Consider the following 18,397-nt stretch of genomic DNA (forward strand, 5'->3'; position numbering starts at 1 on the left):
TCTATACACTTTGAAAATTCATGCGAAATATTTATAGAAATCTGACGTGCAGATTTTTTTGAATTTGTTGTAAACAAGGTCTTTAATAATATTGTGACGTTTTTGGCTTTTATTAATTACCCTATGTCAACGTATATTATGAAAGCACGACAGGAACTAGATATAAAAAAGATGCTCAAGAATGTATATAATCGCGTGGTATTTATCATGAAAGCTAGTTGTTATCAAAGAGATAAACGTGCTAAACCAACATTTGGGAAAAACAATGCTTTTTTTAAATTAATCATATCACCTGTCTACGCATTAACGGCTGTTTCTTTTGGGAGTAGGAAATCAGCCGAAACAAAAGTCAGTATATTTCTGTATGGCTCACGGTTAAACATAGTCTCGCCCACACTGCTCACGCGCCGGCACAGTCGCTTCAAGATTGCCCAGTTTCATCTGCCTTCTCAGCGCCTTTACACGCACCAGGTCAGTGCATATATTTGACAAAATCACCTTAAATTAATTCACGCTGTGTTTGCGAATTCCATTTTACGCACGATTATATTGCTGTGCGACGTTCAACCGTAATAGTATCGAGTGATTGTTTTGTTTACAATTTTGTTAATATCTAATTTACGATATTGTATTAAAAAAGGATTATTTCCAAAGTACCAACAAATTCCAGTGGCCGTGTATTTAAGTCTTACCGAATATCATTCGCAGAGTGCATATTACAATACTCATGACCGAACAAAAACCGGGTTTCGTAACTAAAAATATCCCCATATCGAATGTTTGCGATATCTATTTTGGAATTTGTTCCACTCTCCGTCGTTCACGTCGGTGCTCTAGAAGAATCATCCATCAGGAGATGATCGATGGGCATCTGAAATACAACGTCCACTTCATAATATGATAAATTAATATTTCTTATCTATTTTAATAAATTTAAATTACTGTTTATAAAATTTCCATTGAACTTATAATATTCTCATTCATAGGTACATCGTTGCTTACGTCAAATTGTGTTTATAACGTTTTTTGTCCTGTGTTATATATAAACATGAACATGTTCATGTGTGTTTATTATGTTATTATTAGCACGTGATAAACGAGTTAACGGCTGAAACAGGATATTACGTGACTCTGAAAGCTTCTGTTTCGTAGTTTCCAATGACGATCCCGTATTGTTGCCAATACTGCTTTTACGATAGTCATAAACATTTTCATCTTATGTAGCAACGCACACATCTATTATCTGGATTATTTCAAACGTGTATGAATTACTTTTCATTATCTTTACAATGTACGTTAAATAATATTTGACCTAAATTTTAAGTATTCATTTGTGTTTTGCTTCGATTTAAAATTCTTTAGATAAGTTCGATTTGGAAAATGTAGCTGCAACTCGAAACGAACATAGATTTTCGTAACAATTATTTGTTTGAATATCTTAATCTGATGTTTTTTTTATTATTTCAATTTTATGTTATTGCAAATGGATATTAATGATTTTTATAAATATATTATTCAATTTATTTATTCAATTTAATATAATTAAAATATACATTACATATATAAATTTAATATGAGAGTTTTAGTGAATATTATGTACCTTCATTATGTATAGGTTAGTTTATGTAAGTATAGTGGCTATACATAATCTACTTACTTAATAATTTTGTTTTATCCATGCGTACCTTCTTTCGGTTTGTAATTAAAGAATTGTTTGCTATTAATAGAAATACTTTAGCTAGTGCACTTTTGTGGCCAAACCCCATTGTGTCAGTGCTTTCAACCGAATTGCTAGATAGATATTTAATGTACATTTACATGTATTTACATAATTACAACAATTACTTATGTTCGAATCAGAAAATAACGGATTATACACTTCATAATTCGAAATTTGAAACGTGATTGTATTATTCAATGTTGAAGTTTAAAAATATTGTTGGTTTTGCTAAATTAATTGAAACTCAAAACTACCCGGAATTTAATCTTAGCGAAATTGAAATGCCAAGCAATCAAAATAGAAGCACGCTGCATGCAGAAACAAAATGATAACAGGTAGATAGAAAAACTCCCGTTCGAATAAAGCTTTCGTTTTATTAAAAGATAAACTAATTTTTAGATGCAATATGCATCTATTCTAATACATTCGTGATATCAGTTGTGAAATTGTAATCATTAGATCGATTACGTCATATATGTTAAACAAAAAACAAAACTACATATCTTCAAAAGAACCGTCTGATTTGTTCAAGCATACATTTGTTTTAAATAATTTATTTAATTATAAAATTAAAATATTGGGTTTGATCGAAAATTTAACAACTTGAAATTATCGCGATTTTGAGTACAAAGCTTTCCATAGCAAAACTAATATTAGCGAGAAAGCCAAAAGCCGGGATATAAAATGAGCCGCGTCTCATTTGAATGGCTAAACACCCTCACAGACGCACTTACGTTATTAATCTGAGCGCCTTTGACGCAGAACCAAATTTGAATCGTAAGTCTTAATATCCATTTGGAAACGCTGTGCTAATTAACAGCTGGATAAAATTATTTCTAGTACCTTCATGTACACCATAAACTAGAGTTAAGTAGTAGAAGTGGTAGTTGACATAAAACTGCATAATCGTATCTCTCTTTTACATGAGTATACGAGTAAACACGGTCGTACGGATACAGAGAGATTGACAGACTATCTGAATTAACAGTAATATTTCTTTACGATTACTGAAAAATTCAATAAAATAGAGTTGAAAAATTAAATTGCACTTTTAACTCATCAGCAAGCACCAAAGAGTTTCCTTGACCTTAATATGATCCTCTAATTTATTTTTTACTAATATGTATATTGTATTGTATTTTCCAAGTATTGGGTTAAATTCTGTCATATCAACCCGCATTGAAGCAAGGTGGTCTATCAACTGGAATGCCGAAGAGGAAAGGAGCTAGCTTACAGGCATTCCATTATTAATTTCTGTTCAAGTGAATATAACAAAATTATTTAAAATAATTAATTAGACGTAGGAACCCTTTCGTTGTGATTTTAAAAACAATCTTACACAAAAAATAGTCAAAACTGTGCGATAAATTCAAAAACACAAATTCAATTTTTTAAAGTGTATTTCTTTGCAATCCACAGAAAAAAACTACTGCTACTATACAACTATGAGTCGCGTAGGCAGAGGAAGGCGCACTCGCGTCTATGATTGCAACTATGACAAAGGAGAGAGCTACTACCGCCCGGTCTTGGACCGACTGGATGGTAAAGTACCACTTGCTAGAGAACCCGACAAGGACAAGATCAGGACAGATGTAGAAAACCGCATCCGAAGCGCGCTTGATGACATTGAAGCTCCAAAAGACGATCTGTTTGACTCAAGAGGTGCTCGCGCAACACGGGGAAAGCCTCTCTCCTCTGCTTTCGAAGATGACGACTTGACTGACGACGTAAGATATGTTTATTTAATTATTTTTTTAAATAATAATAATAATATTACCAATTGATACTCCATATATGAATATGGAAAAGAAATTATTTTATAGCAAAGGTAACTCTTACATTACTAAAATTTCAATGTAACTTCTGGTATTTATATTATCAAGAATAAATTTTCAATCACCAAGATTATTTCTCAAGACACACACAGTACGGCTTTAAACTCATAGGTGCGCATAAAAAAATGTGAAAAATCTCCGATCACATTTTCTGTCTGGAACGACCACTCCGTGGAACCAGCTTTCATAGGAACCTTCAATAAGAAACAGTACTCATTTTTTAAAGGCTGGCAACACACCTGCAAGTCCTTGGTATTGCAGATGACCATGGTATGATAGTAGTCACTTTTCATCAGGTGAGCATACTGCTCGTTTGCCACCTAGACTAAAAAAAATAGGATGTTTTTACATTTGCCCGTATCTTGGTATCACATAAAGACGTTGGTCCGGGGCAGGAACTGTCTGGTTGTGTCGGATTAGCCGTCCTATCAGACTATAATTCTGCTCACTCTTGTGCTCTATGATATATGCATTGTAGTTGGCTGGTCTCTCTTGAACAACACCATATAAATAGTTACAAATAAAAAGATCAGTGCCCTTTTCTCCTCTGCTTGACAAACGATTTTCTATTGTGGTGTTGTGGGCCATATTTAATATTCAAAGTTTATATTTTAAAATAGAATAATGTTTCTATAAAAGTAATATATTATTAGCTCCCTGAAAATGTTTTCAATAATAGCATTGCTTGAGCATAAGCTCAAAGTTTCGACCAATGTGCATAAAACAGTCGTAGTTGAAAAACCGCTAAGGCACAAAACATGCTATAAAAAGCAATTTTACTCAAATAAAACTCATACAATATTTATGAAGCAAGAGAAATTTCATAATAAATCGCGCATTGTGTTTCGAACATAATTTCAGGAAGGGCCGCATGTGACGCTATTCAAAAGCGCTTTGTACAATGCGTATGATCCTTTGCACTACACGTCCTTAACTCGTTCAAACTCGTAACGGCCAGTATTTTATCTATTGCATTCTAACTTACGGACGGATAAAAGGAATGTGCTCAAAGGTATTTCATACTCTTCATCCGAGAATAATTTCACTGGTAAATTTCTACCTTAGCGACAAAAATGTCTGTATAACGTTATACCGTCATAGTACGATAAAGAGAATTTTTATTTGTTCGTTTGTATGACTAATAATATCACATTTTATTATTAAAATTGACGAATAATTATTGTGTTTATGTATTCTTCTATTTTTACAACGAAAAGGCTAAGCTAAATTTTTTTTGTATAAATTCATACTATACGTTTTATACGCTTAGGTAAACATATCAAAGAATTAAAGACGGCAAAAAAGCTTTCAGGAAAAACCAGAGTGGCTTAAATTTTCAAACATAGAATATAATCCTTCACAGATGGTAATACAGTAAAGTAATCTGGTTTCATTGAAACATAGTCATTAGTTGTCATTAAACAAACCAAATAAATCGATGTGAATTTAAAAAGAATTAAGTACCCAATTAAATTATAAGTTACAATACATTTAAAATAACACACAATATAAACTGAAGTCAAATAACAAAAACGTCAAAAGCATTCAACAGCGATTATAATGCGTTTCACACAAAACTTCGTTCTGTTTAATTAATTTTGTTGCATCCAGTTTCTTTTGGCCTTCATTAAATGTGATAATAAATTTCAGCTTTATTAAAATTGACAAAGCTTATAACCGACACTTTCGAAAATGTTTTGTAATTTTGCAGTGGCTGTTAACTGTTAAAGTCTTTAACGTAAGGTCTCATTTAAAAATCTAATGTCAACTCATTAAAGGTATGTATTCGCTGCGCATTTAAATAAACTAAACAAGATAAATGCTTAAAACAAAGAATCATTTTTCTCTTGTTAATTTTCGTTAGAGAAAATCAAGCGTGGGTTATGTATGATTCTAAATAAGTTTAAAAAAAAAACATTTATAAAATCACTGCGTTTTAACAAACGCGCAAAACCATGGGCAACAGGTAAAGATGTAATAACTTTAAAATATTAAGTGAATTTTTCCAACGCAATAAGTAAGCTGTCTAGCGGGGATTTTTACTGTAATAAAAATTCTCCATAAGAATGAAACAGGTTGAAGACTATAAAGGAAATATTAAAATATTATATTCGTCCTAATTTTACGAATTCCATATATAAACAATTACATATTACGACTTGCTGAATAATCTAACTAATTTTGATACACATATTAAGTGCTTCAAACGTTCGGCTATTCCTTTGAGAGGGACGATGCTAAACTTATTCCATCGTGCTGTTGCACAGGTGAATAATAATTCCTTTTTACGCGAATGCTTTCTGGTTGAATGCAATCACAATTATGTTACATAAATTAAGCATTTCCAAAATAGAATCTCTTTGTGATAACATTTAATTTTATTTGCGAAATCAACCAATTTGTTTCATACAATTTTACACCTTAATTAACTATAATTACACGGTCCTCGTATAAGTTTAATTGGGCGTATATGTGATCACTTGTTTAATTCTGAACGCAGCCATTACTCATTATCGTGTAGGTGTCACGTACAACTATCATATTCGTATTTGGCATCATTCGTCTGGTCAAATGTTTATATATTTCATCATTTCTAATTTTAACAAAAAACAATTGTATGCCCATGAATCCATTTCTAATTACGTACCAGATATATTCGAAGCAAACATGTCATGTTTAAATTGTAAGACGGCTATTGCGACACGTGTGTAAAATTAAATAAACGTGTAAGATGTATATAAATATGTAATACTAGCTGTTACCCTCGACGTTGCTCGCTTAGAACATAAACATGTATACAAATTAACTTAAAATATTATCTCGATGATTACAAATGGGTCTTACCTCTTTGTTTCTAAAAAAGTAGCCCATGTCCTTTCCCAGTCGCAGACTATTTGTGTACCAAATTTCATTTAAATAGGTCCAATAATTTTGGCGTGAAAATAAGACAGACAGACAGGTAGACTGAGTTACTTTGGCATTTATAATATTAGTATCAATTAAAAAATAAAAACGTACTCTTAAAGTTTTAATTAAAAAAAATGTATCGACTATTGAATCATATGTATATATAATAAAGTGCCAAATATGAATAAATTCTATGCATTAAAACAGTAGTTCCTGTGTACTGAGGGTTAGACTATTTTACATGGTATTATTAGTTCGTGAGTGAAAACATACTCGTGAAATATCATATCAAACATTCTGAAATCGCACAGATTTATACATGTATGTGTTTGATAACTTGCAATAGACATGGCGAATGAATATAGGTATCCAGCTTTCACAAGCACGGTAACCTTTACCGCGAATGCAACATTAACACTTAAGTAAATAATATATTGAAATTTACAAGCAAATTACATAGAACTCGATGAGTTCAATGCTAGGTATTTGAGTTTAATTTTGATTATTTATACAGTTATATCGTTTTATTTCATCGTTATTCAAATTGTAGGAAACTCATTTTATATTTAACAAGAGATTAGAAGAAATATTATCCGTGGATGTTATTCATTGTCAAACTTGTTACCAACGAATGTTGCTTTTGGTTATTCATTCTACAACATTGCAATAAGCTATGATTAATCAACACATTTGTAAAGAGGAATCTAATATGTAGCCAGTTCGTGTCGCCTTAAGTCTCAAAGACGCATTGATGAACGAGATGCATAATATCTTCAGGGCTTAACTAATTACTGGAAAGCATTCATGTCTCTATTTCTGTATACAATTATAAACGAAACCCCTGGCTTGGATCCCTCTGGCATTATAAATACGAAAATGTTTGAGGATTTATCGATTGTTGATCTTTACGTTGACTATTTAATTGGTGTTAATGAAACTTTACAATAGTTCAGCTTATACAACTAAATAACATATAGGTTATATTTTTAAAGATATTGCGTTAATTGGAAAAAAAATATGACGATTAGTGATAAGGAAGTGGGAAAGAAACTCGTCTGCGAGCTATTTTGGCGTGCACTGCAAAATTGTCAAGTTACACAAATTTATACAAATATTTAAAAAAAATAAAATTGTTTGTTTGTATGTGGGGAGAGGAAATCTTCGGAACTGTAAATAAATTATTAGGATAACACTCAGATTTTTTTACTTAATGAAATCTACATTATCCCTGAGTGCTTATAGGATATTGATAAAAGATTCTCTTTATTAATAAATTGAACTAAAACCGGGTTGGGTCACTTTTTATAATATAAACATATTAAGTAGTTCACTTCGGAAATAATTGTAATGTACATTTTTTATGTATTTACAATATAGAGGAGGCGATCAATTTACATAAAGCAAATATATTGTCATAGGATTTCATAAATATTGGTTCACAAATATTTTTCCAGGCGCGATATATTATAATTTATTACGTCGATCAGAGAGCTTTTCGAGTATAATCCATAAATAATTTATTAATAATTATACAATACAATAGTATTTAAATGTCCCAACGCTGGGTTAAAGTCTTGTCTTTATGAGAATGCTTATTCGACGACTCAATTCTATAGTCGAACTGGTTTGACAGATTCTCGTTTTAGATCTAATAGATAAACACACGACCACATTCTCTGTAATATCATCTATGTATATGATATTAATTATCATTCCCATTAATATATCGGTTACATTACGATTCGATCAATAACAGATGCAGGTCATTCGTAATTTATGAATATTACTAAAGCCATTCTATGATGTCCAAATAGCTGGAGGTATTTAAATTAAACTTATATGTGGAGAGTTTAATTTGAATACGTTATGCTTTTGAATAAGCGTTAATTCGGTGATATTGCAATTATTCTATGGCCAATAAACAGTACTTAGTATTTTGTGTTCCGGTTCCAAGGATGAGCGAGGTGTACAGGCACAAAGGACATAACATCTTAGTTTTCTAGGTTGGGGCATTAGTGATGGAATGGTTAATATCTTACAGCGTCATTGTCTATGGGCGGTGGTGACCATTTACCATCACGAGGCTCACGTGGTTCATCCGCCTATAGATATCATTAAAAAAACCTAGTCTATTAATTGTTTGGATACATATATCAATTAAAATATCAGACTGCATGAGGTTGATATCTTTTAAGGAGCGGGCTTAGAGCTTCCTTTGAGATCTAATTCTATACACAATTAGATTGTTAAATAATATTGATATTTTAGTCAACATTTATATTCTAAAAATTCGATCCATAAAATTCAATAACATGACAGTTCTACAGACGGCCATGTTGACGTTAACGGTTGCGTTCAGAATAGTGTTCCAAATAATAATTTTGTACACGGGTACGTAAGGCTTGATGAGAACTTATCCAAAAATTATAGAACAACATTAGTGAATAAGTTATGTGAAAAGTAAAGGATAGATCGTAACTTCGTTTTCGTTCTTTAATTTTATTCATTGTACACGAGCAAGCAGGGTTTTCATCTAGATTTAAAATATTTTTGAAATTAGAACCCGTAAATTAATAAAGAGGATAGGTATTTAATGAGCGTTCTTAATTTTTGAAATTAGAATATGGATATTGCATTTTTTTCTGGTTATGAGTAAACAAATGTTTTAAAAAGCTTGTACATAAATATAAAGTAATAAGGTGAAATTGGACGATGTAAATTAGAATTTATTATATAAACATAATTTGATTGTAATACTAATAACTAATTAATTAATTTAGTAAGTAATGAAAATGCACACTGCGATAATACATTTCATTCGGTATATTCAATTGTTTTTATACTGTGGTTGGTTGCCGGTTGCCATTGAACTGTAATAAGATCAATACCGACATACGAGTATAGCGACTGGATGCAAATTGTTTATTTTGATCAATATCGAGTACGTTATAATTTGCATAATATAATTAGATACGACAAATGTATAATATTATGAATAATGGATAAATAATGTCAAGTTTGACGGCTTTGACGTAATAAAAATAAATGTTTATGTATCGGCTCTAGATGGCGCTTCAGTATATTTATTTCCGTATCGCTTAACTGATCGACATGATAATTGGTTTAGAACAACAGTCAAGACAACGTATGGTTCTACCGGTAAAATATAAATAAGATGTTATTTTATTTTAAATTAATTTTGACATACTGGCTGTAAGCTTAAAAAAAGAAACAAATGATATGTATATAATTATGTGTGTGTACGAATGTTATAAATGTGAAAGTGATGACGATGAAAGAGTGTTGATGGATATTTGTGTGTTTGTTACTATTTACCAAAAAAAGTATTTTTTTTAACGCGCGAAAACGCTACTTGGACAATACGGCGCTGCAATGGGATCGGCGACGTCACTTTGCTGTATTTTAATCAGTGGTACATATAGTAGAAAAGCAAGGTTTACAAGATAGTGATTACATCATAAGCTCGGCCAATCAGGAGCGTTTTGTGTCACGTGACAAACGTTTGAAAAAATACATTTTTATTTATTGATTTTTGAATAAATTAAGTATTATTTTCAAATTTCGTTAGTAAATCATCATTTTTAAACTCATAATATACACTGATTACAATAATTCACAATTTATTTTTCAAATTGTCAAATAGCCTATTTGACAGGAATATAGATTTTACATCAGAATAGCTCATAGGCTACAATTTATAACGATTTAATGTAATTTACTCATAATATAACGATACATACCAAGTACTCGTAGGGAGCAAGAGCGGGTCAATAGTACACATATACATAATAAAATAAATCTTACGTCCATATCCTAACTGAGTTACTTACAAAAGTTAGCATCCAAAACGGAACTGACGTCTATTCCAAATTCGAATTAGACTCGGACCCGTATATAAACCACTGCATAATACTTTGAGAGACTGATATGAAAATATTAAAATTATTACCAAGAAACTAATAAATGAAGCAAAAATTCCAAGCAACAAAGCTACAAAACGGAAATCCTTTTAGTAAAAAAGTGTTTACCGCCGATAACTGTCTACATAGTAAATCAAAAGCCACCGTCCACACTGTCCGCACCGCGTCCTCGTCGATGTATCTTTATTTATTTATTTTTGTTTATCTATGTGTTGTCGATTATTGTAGTGTATAAACGAATGGCTCGGGAAATCAATGAGAAAGGCTATGGTAACTTTGCAGTGGGTTATCCCCAAGACGACTTTTCTATTCTCACGAAATAAAGTAGAAGCCAATTTTTTAAATTGAAAAATTTTGAGGTCTTCTTTTATGGTATAGGTTGGCGGACGAACATATGGGCCACCTGATGGTGTGTGGTCACCGTGACAGTGACCACACACCATCAGGATCACCGCAATAGACAATGACGCTGTAAGAAATATTAACCATTCTTTAAATCGTCAATGTGCCACCAACCTTGGGAACTAAGATATTATGTCCCTTGTGCCTGAAGTAACACTGGCTCACTCACCCTTCAAAACGGAACACAACAATACTGAGTACTGTTATTTGGCGGAATAATAACTGATGACTGGGTGGTACCTACCCAGACGGGCTAGCACAAAGCCCTACCACCAAGTAAAAAGTCTTTGTGAGTGTTCTTCACTATACCGTTACTGTTTTAAGTACGAATATGATAAAGGTCACGCGTTAATGTGGATCTATGAGGAATATTCGTTATATACCGCGACCGATGACCACTCGATACTTTTGCTTTTTTCAGGGTGACTTACCTCATTAAGGCATAAGTTTTTGATGATTTATATTTGACTTAGGTTAAAATAACATCAAACGTGAATCAGCCGATATCAATTTAGAGATATATATTAAATAATACATTTTTTTTACCTAATAAATTACGATAAATTTAATAGTGTCCATATTAACAATTAGTAAATAATGAAAGAAATTAAAATTGAAAACTTGCAACAATAATTATGTGTTAGATAGCAGATAAGTTGATCAGCATTAAAAAAATCTGTTATTTTTCATCCAGTTTATCGTTTAGTTGAACACTGAAATTATAGAACCATATGAAAGTATATAAAAATAATATCAATACGTTTGTGTTCAGATTCTCTTGAAATTTCGCTTAGATGGATTAGGAAGGCGATTGTGCTTAACGATAAGGAACATTGTGTTCGACCCACCTTTTTATCTTATACTATTTATTGCCCGTGGCTTCTCTCGCGTTTAAGTGGTTGTCATGTGTTAGGCAAAAACCAAATTCGGTTCGATCAATACTGTAGTAAGAGAACGACAGATAGTCAGAGTTACTTTCACATATATAATATAAGTATAGATTAATATTTTTCTATGATATTTTTTAATAACTTATTTCCTGACTGAAAGTACGCAGAACATTTTGGAAGTTCATTCGTGAAGGGCTTATCAGCTGTATCGAGTTGGAACGTCACGGATGTTAAGCACGTCGACGCATTTATACCTTCGAGCAGAATTCGTTATGTGCGGCGACTGCCGACCAATTGATACTTCGTCTATTTTAATGTTTTTTTTTTATTCTATTATTTACAATTTTGAAATTGTTAGTCTGACAAAGTAAAGTAAAACCCAATGGTCGATTTTTATTTATTTTTTCTTTTATTCTGTTATTGATTTATAAAAATCCTTAGCATTATTTAGGCTATTATATAATAGCATTATTAGGTTGAAACACAACAAGCACCACTGAATTTTCTCTCATCTCGTGCTCAGTGGTAAAGGAAACCATCATGAGGAAACATGTATGTGTCTAATTTCAACGAAATTCTATCACAGATGAATTTACCAACCCGCATTGAAGCAGCGTAGAATATGCTCCTAACCTTCTTAAAAGGAGAGGAGACCTTTGCCTAGAAGTAGAGAATTTACAGGCTGCTATTATTATTATTTTAATTTGGAATATGTAGACTTTCAAAGTAAAGTAAACCTTATGGTAACTTTCCACACATCTAACTACATATGCATCTGTTTCAGTATCACAATACACACTTTGCTCTTAACCTTTATGAATTTATATTACTCTAAATGTACTATTTACTAATTATCATCCTCTCACCTACACCTCTCTAGCGATACCAAAAATCCTTTCTTTTAGTTATTTATGTTTTAACTAAAATAAGACGCACTAATCATATATTATGTTATGTAAAATGTATAGACAATAACATTTCTTTGAAAAGTAATTAAACTTTATAACTACAGAACGTCATCAACTATAGAACCATTGGAACCTCCCGAGGGTATCCTCCCTTAATACAAAGAGTAATAAGTTATACTCAATAAATATTATACGTTAGCGAAATACGAACAGATAATAATGAAGCTAGGAAAAAAAGATTTGATGCCGCGAGCGAAGGAAGGGGCGTTCTACGTTATGCGTAAACAAGCGGCTTTAAAAACTATTCTTTTTTTTATTTGAAACAATAAAAACCACATGAAACAATAGAGCTGCTTCCGTATTTAAAAAAGTTGTCATTTTCTACAGAACTCACTCTATCACTGTAATAGCGAATCAATATTTCATTTTTTTTTAATTTCCGTTATTCGTTTCTCGCAACGTAAATGAATTTACCACCGATATCTATAATTCGATATTTAAATTGATCTTATATTAGATAATAATCGATTATAATATAAAGACTGTATATGTATCTTATTGACAAAATTTATTTGTCACATCATTACTTAACTCCAGTTATAATACTTGTGTAATTCTTCACTTCCGCACACTATCCGATGACGTAAAAAATTTTTTTTGTAAAATAATAGGGATTTTTTTAATACTTTCGCTGATCGTAAGTGTACATACATAGTCTACTTATGGACTACAATGTAAGGAATACAAACCATTCAAGCATATTCCTAGTAACTCTAACGTGATGAAGATGTTGTGTTGCGTATTCCCGTTCGTTGTCTCAAACCGAAACTTAATAATAATACCGAGCGGTTTTCCTTAAATGTATATATTGTTATCACAAGTTATGAGACTTGTTTAAGTAGAGATTTACTATAGATATATCTAAAATAACTATTGCCGATGTATGATATAGTCACATACAATAAGATATACGTAATTTTAATGAATTAAAATTTTCTTTAATTTTTGGTAAGACTGTGTAGCTACTATGTAAGACCGTCTCATAAGGTACCAGTTACTCATTATATAATATTCTACCGCAAAGCAGTAATACTTAGTATTGTTGTGTTCCAATTAGGAGGGTAACAACGCCATTGGGATGTAACGTCTCATTTTCCAAAATTCGGGGTACACTGCTTATGTATATTGGTTAGGAGTTATGAAATTTTCATAAGGTTCCACTTATAACTTCAAATAAAAAAAATCAAAAATTTTAAACTCTAATCTCTTTTTTATTTATATTTAGATTTACTAAATTATATAAAGGTTGTCTGTCAAAACAAACAAACATTAACGTTACATAAATAATTCCTTACTTAATTGTTCGTAATGTCTAACTTTTATAATTTTCAGCGAAATAAACAATTAACATGGAAACCAATTACATTGTTACGTAGAATATAATAGCGGCTTAAAAGGGTCGTAATTTTATCGAATCAAAGCTTTTATAGTGCAGAATTTTATCAAGTTTTCATTCATCGGCGAACTGATCGCACGCCAAACTCAATGGGACTTGCCCGGATTTGAAAGCCACAATCTTTTGTTAATATTCACGCGTCATTTATGAATCACTTTACTCATTGATATGATCTTTACAGGATAAGAATGTCAATATATTTACCTTAACAAACAAGTCTTTGAACAGCTAATTAATAATCAGCTGGTATTGTTAAACAAGACTCAACTGTTAGCTCTGGCTTATAATAGAATCAATACATTAATTAGCTGGACAAAACTATTGTAGTATTTGACATCAATTGTTAATGCTACAGGTACACGGCCATTTGCCTACGGCGTACACATGGCACGTGAGGTACGGATCGAATTATAATAATTATTTGATCATGTAATATGATATAATGATACATTATATCATATTCATCTCATGGGCCATTTGTAAACAAAATCTTTTGCGCCTAGTGCGAAGGCGAAAAAAAAGTGTGATGTGTTAAGAGTACGCCTTGAGTTATTACATCAAAAAGTATTGACACTAATTGGTTCGAATGTGTTTCTCTAAATCTGTTTTACATGAAAATAATTTCCTTAAATCAAAATATAATAAAGGCAAATACAGGATTACAAAAGGATTTTCCATCCCACAATATTTTTGTACATAAAATAATTAATAACTGATTGAAATGTATTTAAGCCGAATATTTATTTTTCACGCATTCTATAAATACAAAATATTATTTTACCATTTAATATAAAGAAAATACGAATACATTACAATATCAGAACGAAAATTAATATTTTTGTTACGGTCCTGTCTGAATATGATGAAGATTTTTAGTACAAAGTGAAATGTTTTATACATTAAATCTCTGCAAAATTTTTCTATTAATGTAAAAGTAATTAAAGGTAATGCTTTCTAGCTAATAGTCTGTTCGTTCTTTTAAACGCGATCTCGAATTTCATACAACCAACTTCATCTCACGTGAATGTGAAAAAGGTAGTTATAAAGCGCTATTGTACGACGCTTGGAAGAAAAACTTTTTCATTGCAATCTAACGAGTGCATATAGAAATTACTTACAATCGCTCTACACGCGCCAGAGTGTCAAAGCATTCCACCGTCTAAGTTTGGTACTCGTTTTAACATTCCGTAATATCGTATGATAAAATGACCTCGTATTTACATGAACACGAGTAAAGCACACTGACGTATATTACCATTTTAATCAACAACTTTATCAAAAGACTGTGTCAATTAGTTGCGTTTTTGTGTCGTATATTGCAACTAACAAATGTCACTACACATGATGTCCACTGCTCCGCATATTAGGATGCTGGTATTTGTAAAGCCTAATTCACATCGAACTTACCTGGTTCGGATGACCACCGCATACTGATACTTCACCGCAGACAGCGGCAAATTGCGGCAGTATCGCTCATTAACAAATGCCAACCAATTACCAATGTTCGTTCGTCGTATCGATCGATAGAATAGTAAAAATGTTTGCTTACTGAATCGAGTATAATGCTTTATAAAAACCTTTTAGTATATTTCTAGTAGTGAAAAATATATTAGCATCAAGAAAAGCCTCTCTCTCGAGAAACTTAATTGAACAGATTTAAAATAGCTTACGTTTTAATCTTAACTCCGATTTAACACAAATCAAATGATTAAAAAATAATCAAGATAGGTATAGTCTAATATGAGACTACCATTTCATACCGTGCCCGTGTAGTTCAAAAAGCATTAAAATTGACGTAAGTGCCAGAAACTTGAATTTACAGTTTTTAAAGGTTATCTAATGGCAACACCGAGAATAAATATAATACCTTTTTACTACAAACAAACGAATAAACCCTTACATTATTAATGTTACGAATTAATTTAATAGTAAAATTATTTTTTGAGAAGAACAGTCCTTTGACTGTCACGTGAAATGTCACTACATATTAAGTACTGACTACCAACCACAGCCATTGGCACTGTAAGATATATTGACTTTTCACCCATTTACCAGTTACACTACCAACTTTGGAAGCAAATATGTTATGTTTTTGTTACACTGGCTCATTCAAAATTTGTGTGGAGTGGGTGGTACTTGATGAGATGATGCTGTTGTAGAAATAGCATCGAATATTATTATAAACATTTCGTTATATAATATATAAAAGTACATACGTCCGTTTAATATGTTATATCAAAGTAAATTAATCTTTTTTACGAGTACTGAAAAACATTTCAACGTACATACTTCATTAAAAATACATTAAAACCGTCATTGATGTAATGTTTTCTTGTCCGGTATTCGCCAGTTTCATTTCAGCTCTGAAAGGTTATCGCTTGAGGAATGAGTAATTATTTTCTCATTTGTTTAATGTTACTATTACGTACAAGGCTCTTCGATAAATATTGGTTAACAAATTAAAAGTATATCAGTTTATTATTTGTATTCGATACTGTAACGATAAATTATGATAAAGAAATTTTAACGCAATAATTAATTGTAAAAGGCAGTCATGACAATCTTTTTAATTATAGAACACTTAAAGATGATCATAAAGAACATTAGCATGCATCAGTTTATAGAATTTCAATTTTAGCGAGTTCAAAAATTTCAGTAATTACATCAGTTTTCAAATGTAAAAATGTATTTCACATATTTAACGAAATTTGTTATCTAAGGAATCAACGAATATGAACTTCAAACTTTTTTTATGAATACTTTTATAATATTTTTATTAGGTTTGAATTTATTAAAAAAAGAAAATAGATCTAAATCGGATTGTGTTAGTAATTAACTAAAAATAAGTAGATTTCGGAATAATAATGCATAATTTTGTGTCTTGTCTACTAACGGAACAATAAGTTAATTATTAAATTAAAAACAAAAAAAAAATCCCCGCTACGCATTAGCATTTTCCACTGTGGTTCCCGCCCTTACATTGTTTCTCTGACAAGAGGCGGGGCCAATATGCCGAAGCACTCTTAATGACTTAGTCTTCACTTTACTCTAAATGCCTCTCTTAATTTCACTCTTCACCGCATTATTTTCAAAGTTGAACCTGGAATTCCAGAGTGTTCAAAATCAGCTGTAAATTATATGGCCTCAAAAGCCTCCAATGTTGTAGGGATACAACACTTAAAAATTTAAAGACCTCGGCCGATTATCGATGTCGATATCCCTTAGTAAAGAGACTACCACCTTTAAATAGTAATATCATAAATTTATATGTAAATATTTATTTTTCAGATCACAGAGTCACTGAAACGCTTACGTGCCGGTAAAAAGACTTCAAGATTTGCTGATGACATTGACTTCGAGAACAGTGTAGCCAGTATTGAGAACCGAATGAAAATCTCTGATAAGATCCTAGAAAGCGTTGGAATTGGCCAGAGTGACGTAAGCAATGCGCGAAGGGCTTTGAAGGAGAACGAAGAACGCACAGAAAAACGTATTGCACGTAGAATAAATGAGGAGAATTCTCTTACAAAATGGAGTGCCGTTAAAGATTTCGATGATGAAAGTGCTGCTGTTCAGCGAGCGAAGGCAACGAGAGCTCGTTTAACTGATTTAGAAGACGAAATGTCGGAATTGAGTGAGAGAACTGCAGCAAGGGAGAAACGTGCTGCAAGACTCAGAGCTCTCGTCGCTGATACTGATTCATCTGACACGACCGTCTCATCTTCGAAGATAAGCATCCGAGCTGAACGAGAAAAGAAGCAAGTCACTTTCTAAAGAACAATTTAATTTATCGTAAACGTCCGAAACTCTTGAAAGTAGAGATAATTTTGGGCATAGGTGAAACTGCTAGACTGTGTATTCCTTTGCATTTGAACATGTAACACGTTATAATCGATACTTCTCTTTTATATTTCTGGCACAGATTAAAGCTTTGTATTTCCCTTTGTTTTGTTTAAGTCTAAAATAAATAAAACTTTGAAAAATTAAATCATTGTGTCTATCAATATCATCTCATCATTACATCTTAGAAGTATGTTTTTTTTAATACTGTTACCGTAATTTATAAAAACAAATACAATTTTAAATTAAGTATCCGACATTTCTGTAACTATGTGTGGTCTTTTGATTCACTATATCATGAGGATTTCAAATTAATCACTGAAACCCAAATAATTTAAACATTTCCAATATTGGTGCTATTTATTCACTTTGAGTGGATTTATGTACGTTAATAATTTAAGCGTATTCGTTGATTCGTAAATGTTTTTTTAATCTTTTTAATATTTACAATATTTTAACGGAAGGGAAATATTTACTCTATAAACTACTTTAGCAATA

The 18,397-nt window shown here is 31.6% G+C and overlaps 1 protein-coding gene across 1 annotated transcript; it reads left to right on the plus strand.

The window, feature by feature from the left end:
• The first annotated feature begins 241 nt into the window (after positions 1-241).
• On the plus strand, positions 242-18,047 carry LOC124543247. The gene is made up of 3 exons (XM_047121392.1): positions 242-471; positions 3,140-3,447; positions 17,348-18,047. The coding sequence occupies exons 2-3, from the start codon at positions 3,166-3,168 to the stop codon at positions 17,831-17,833; spliced, it is 768 nt and encodes a 255-aa protein (XP_046977348.1). The 5' UTR covers positions 242-471; positions 3,140-3,165; the 3' UTR covers positions 17,834-18,047.
• The last annotated feature ends 350 nt before the right edge of the window (positions 18,048-18,397 follow it).

Source organism: Vanessa cardui, chromosome Z (assembly GCF_905220365.1).
Source record: "Vanessa cardui chromosome Z, ilVanCard2.1, whole genome shotgun sequence".
In the NCBI taxonomy this organism is placed as follows: Eukaryota; Metazoa; Arthropoda; class Insecta; order Lepidoptera; family Nymphalidae; genus Vanessa; species Vanessa cardui.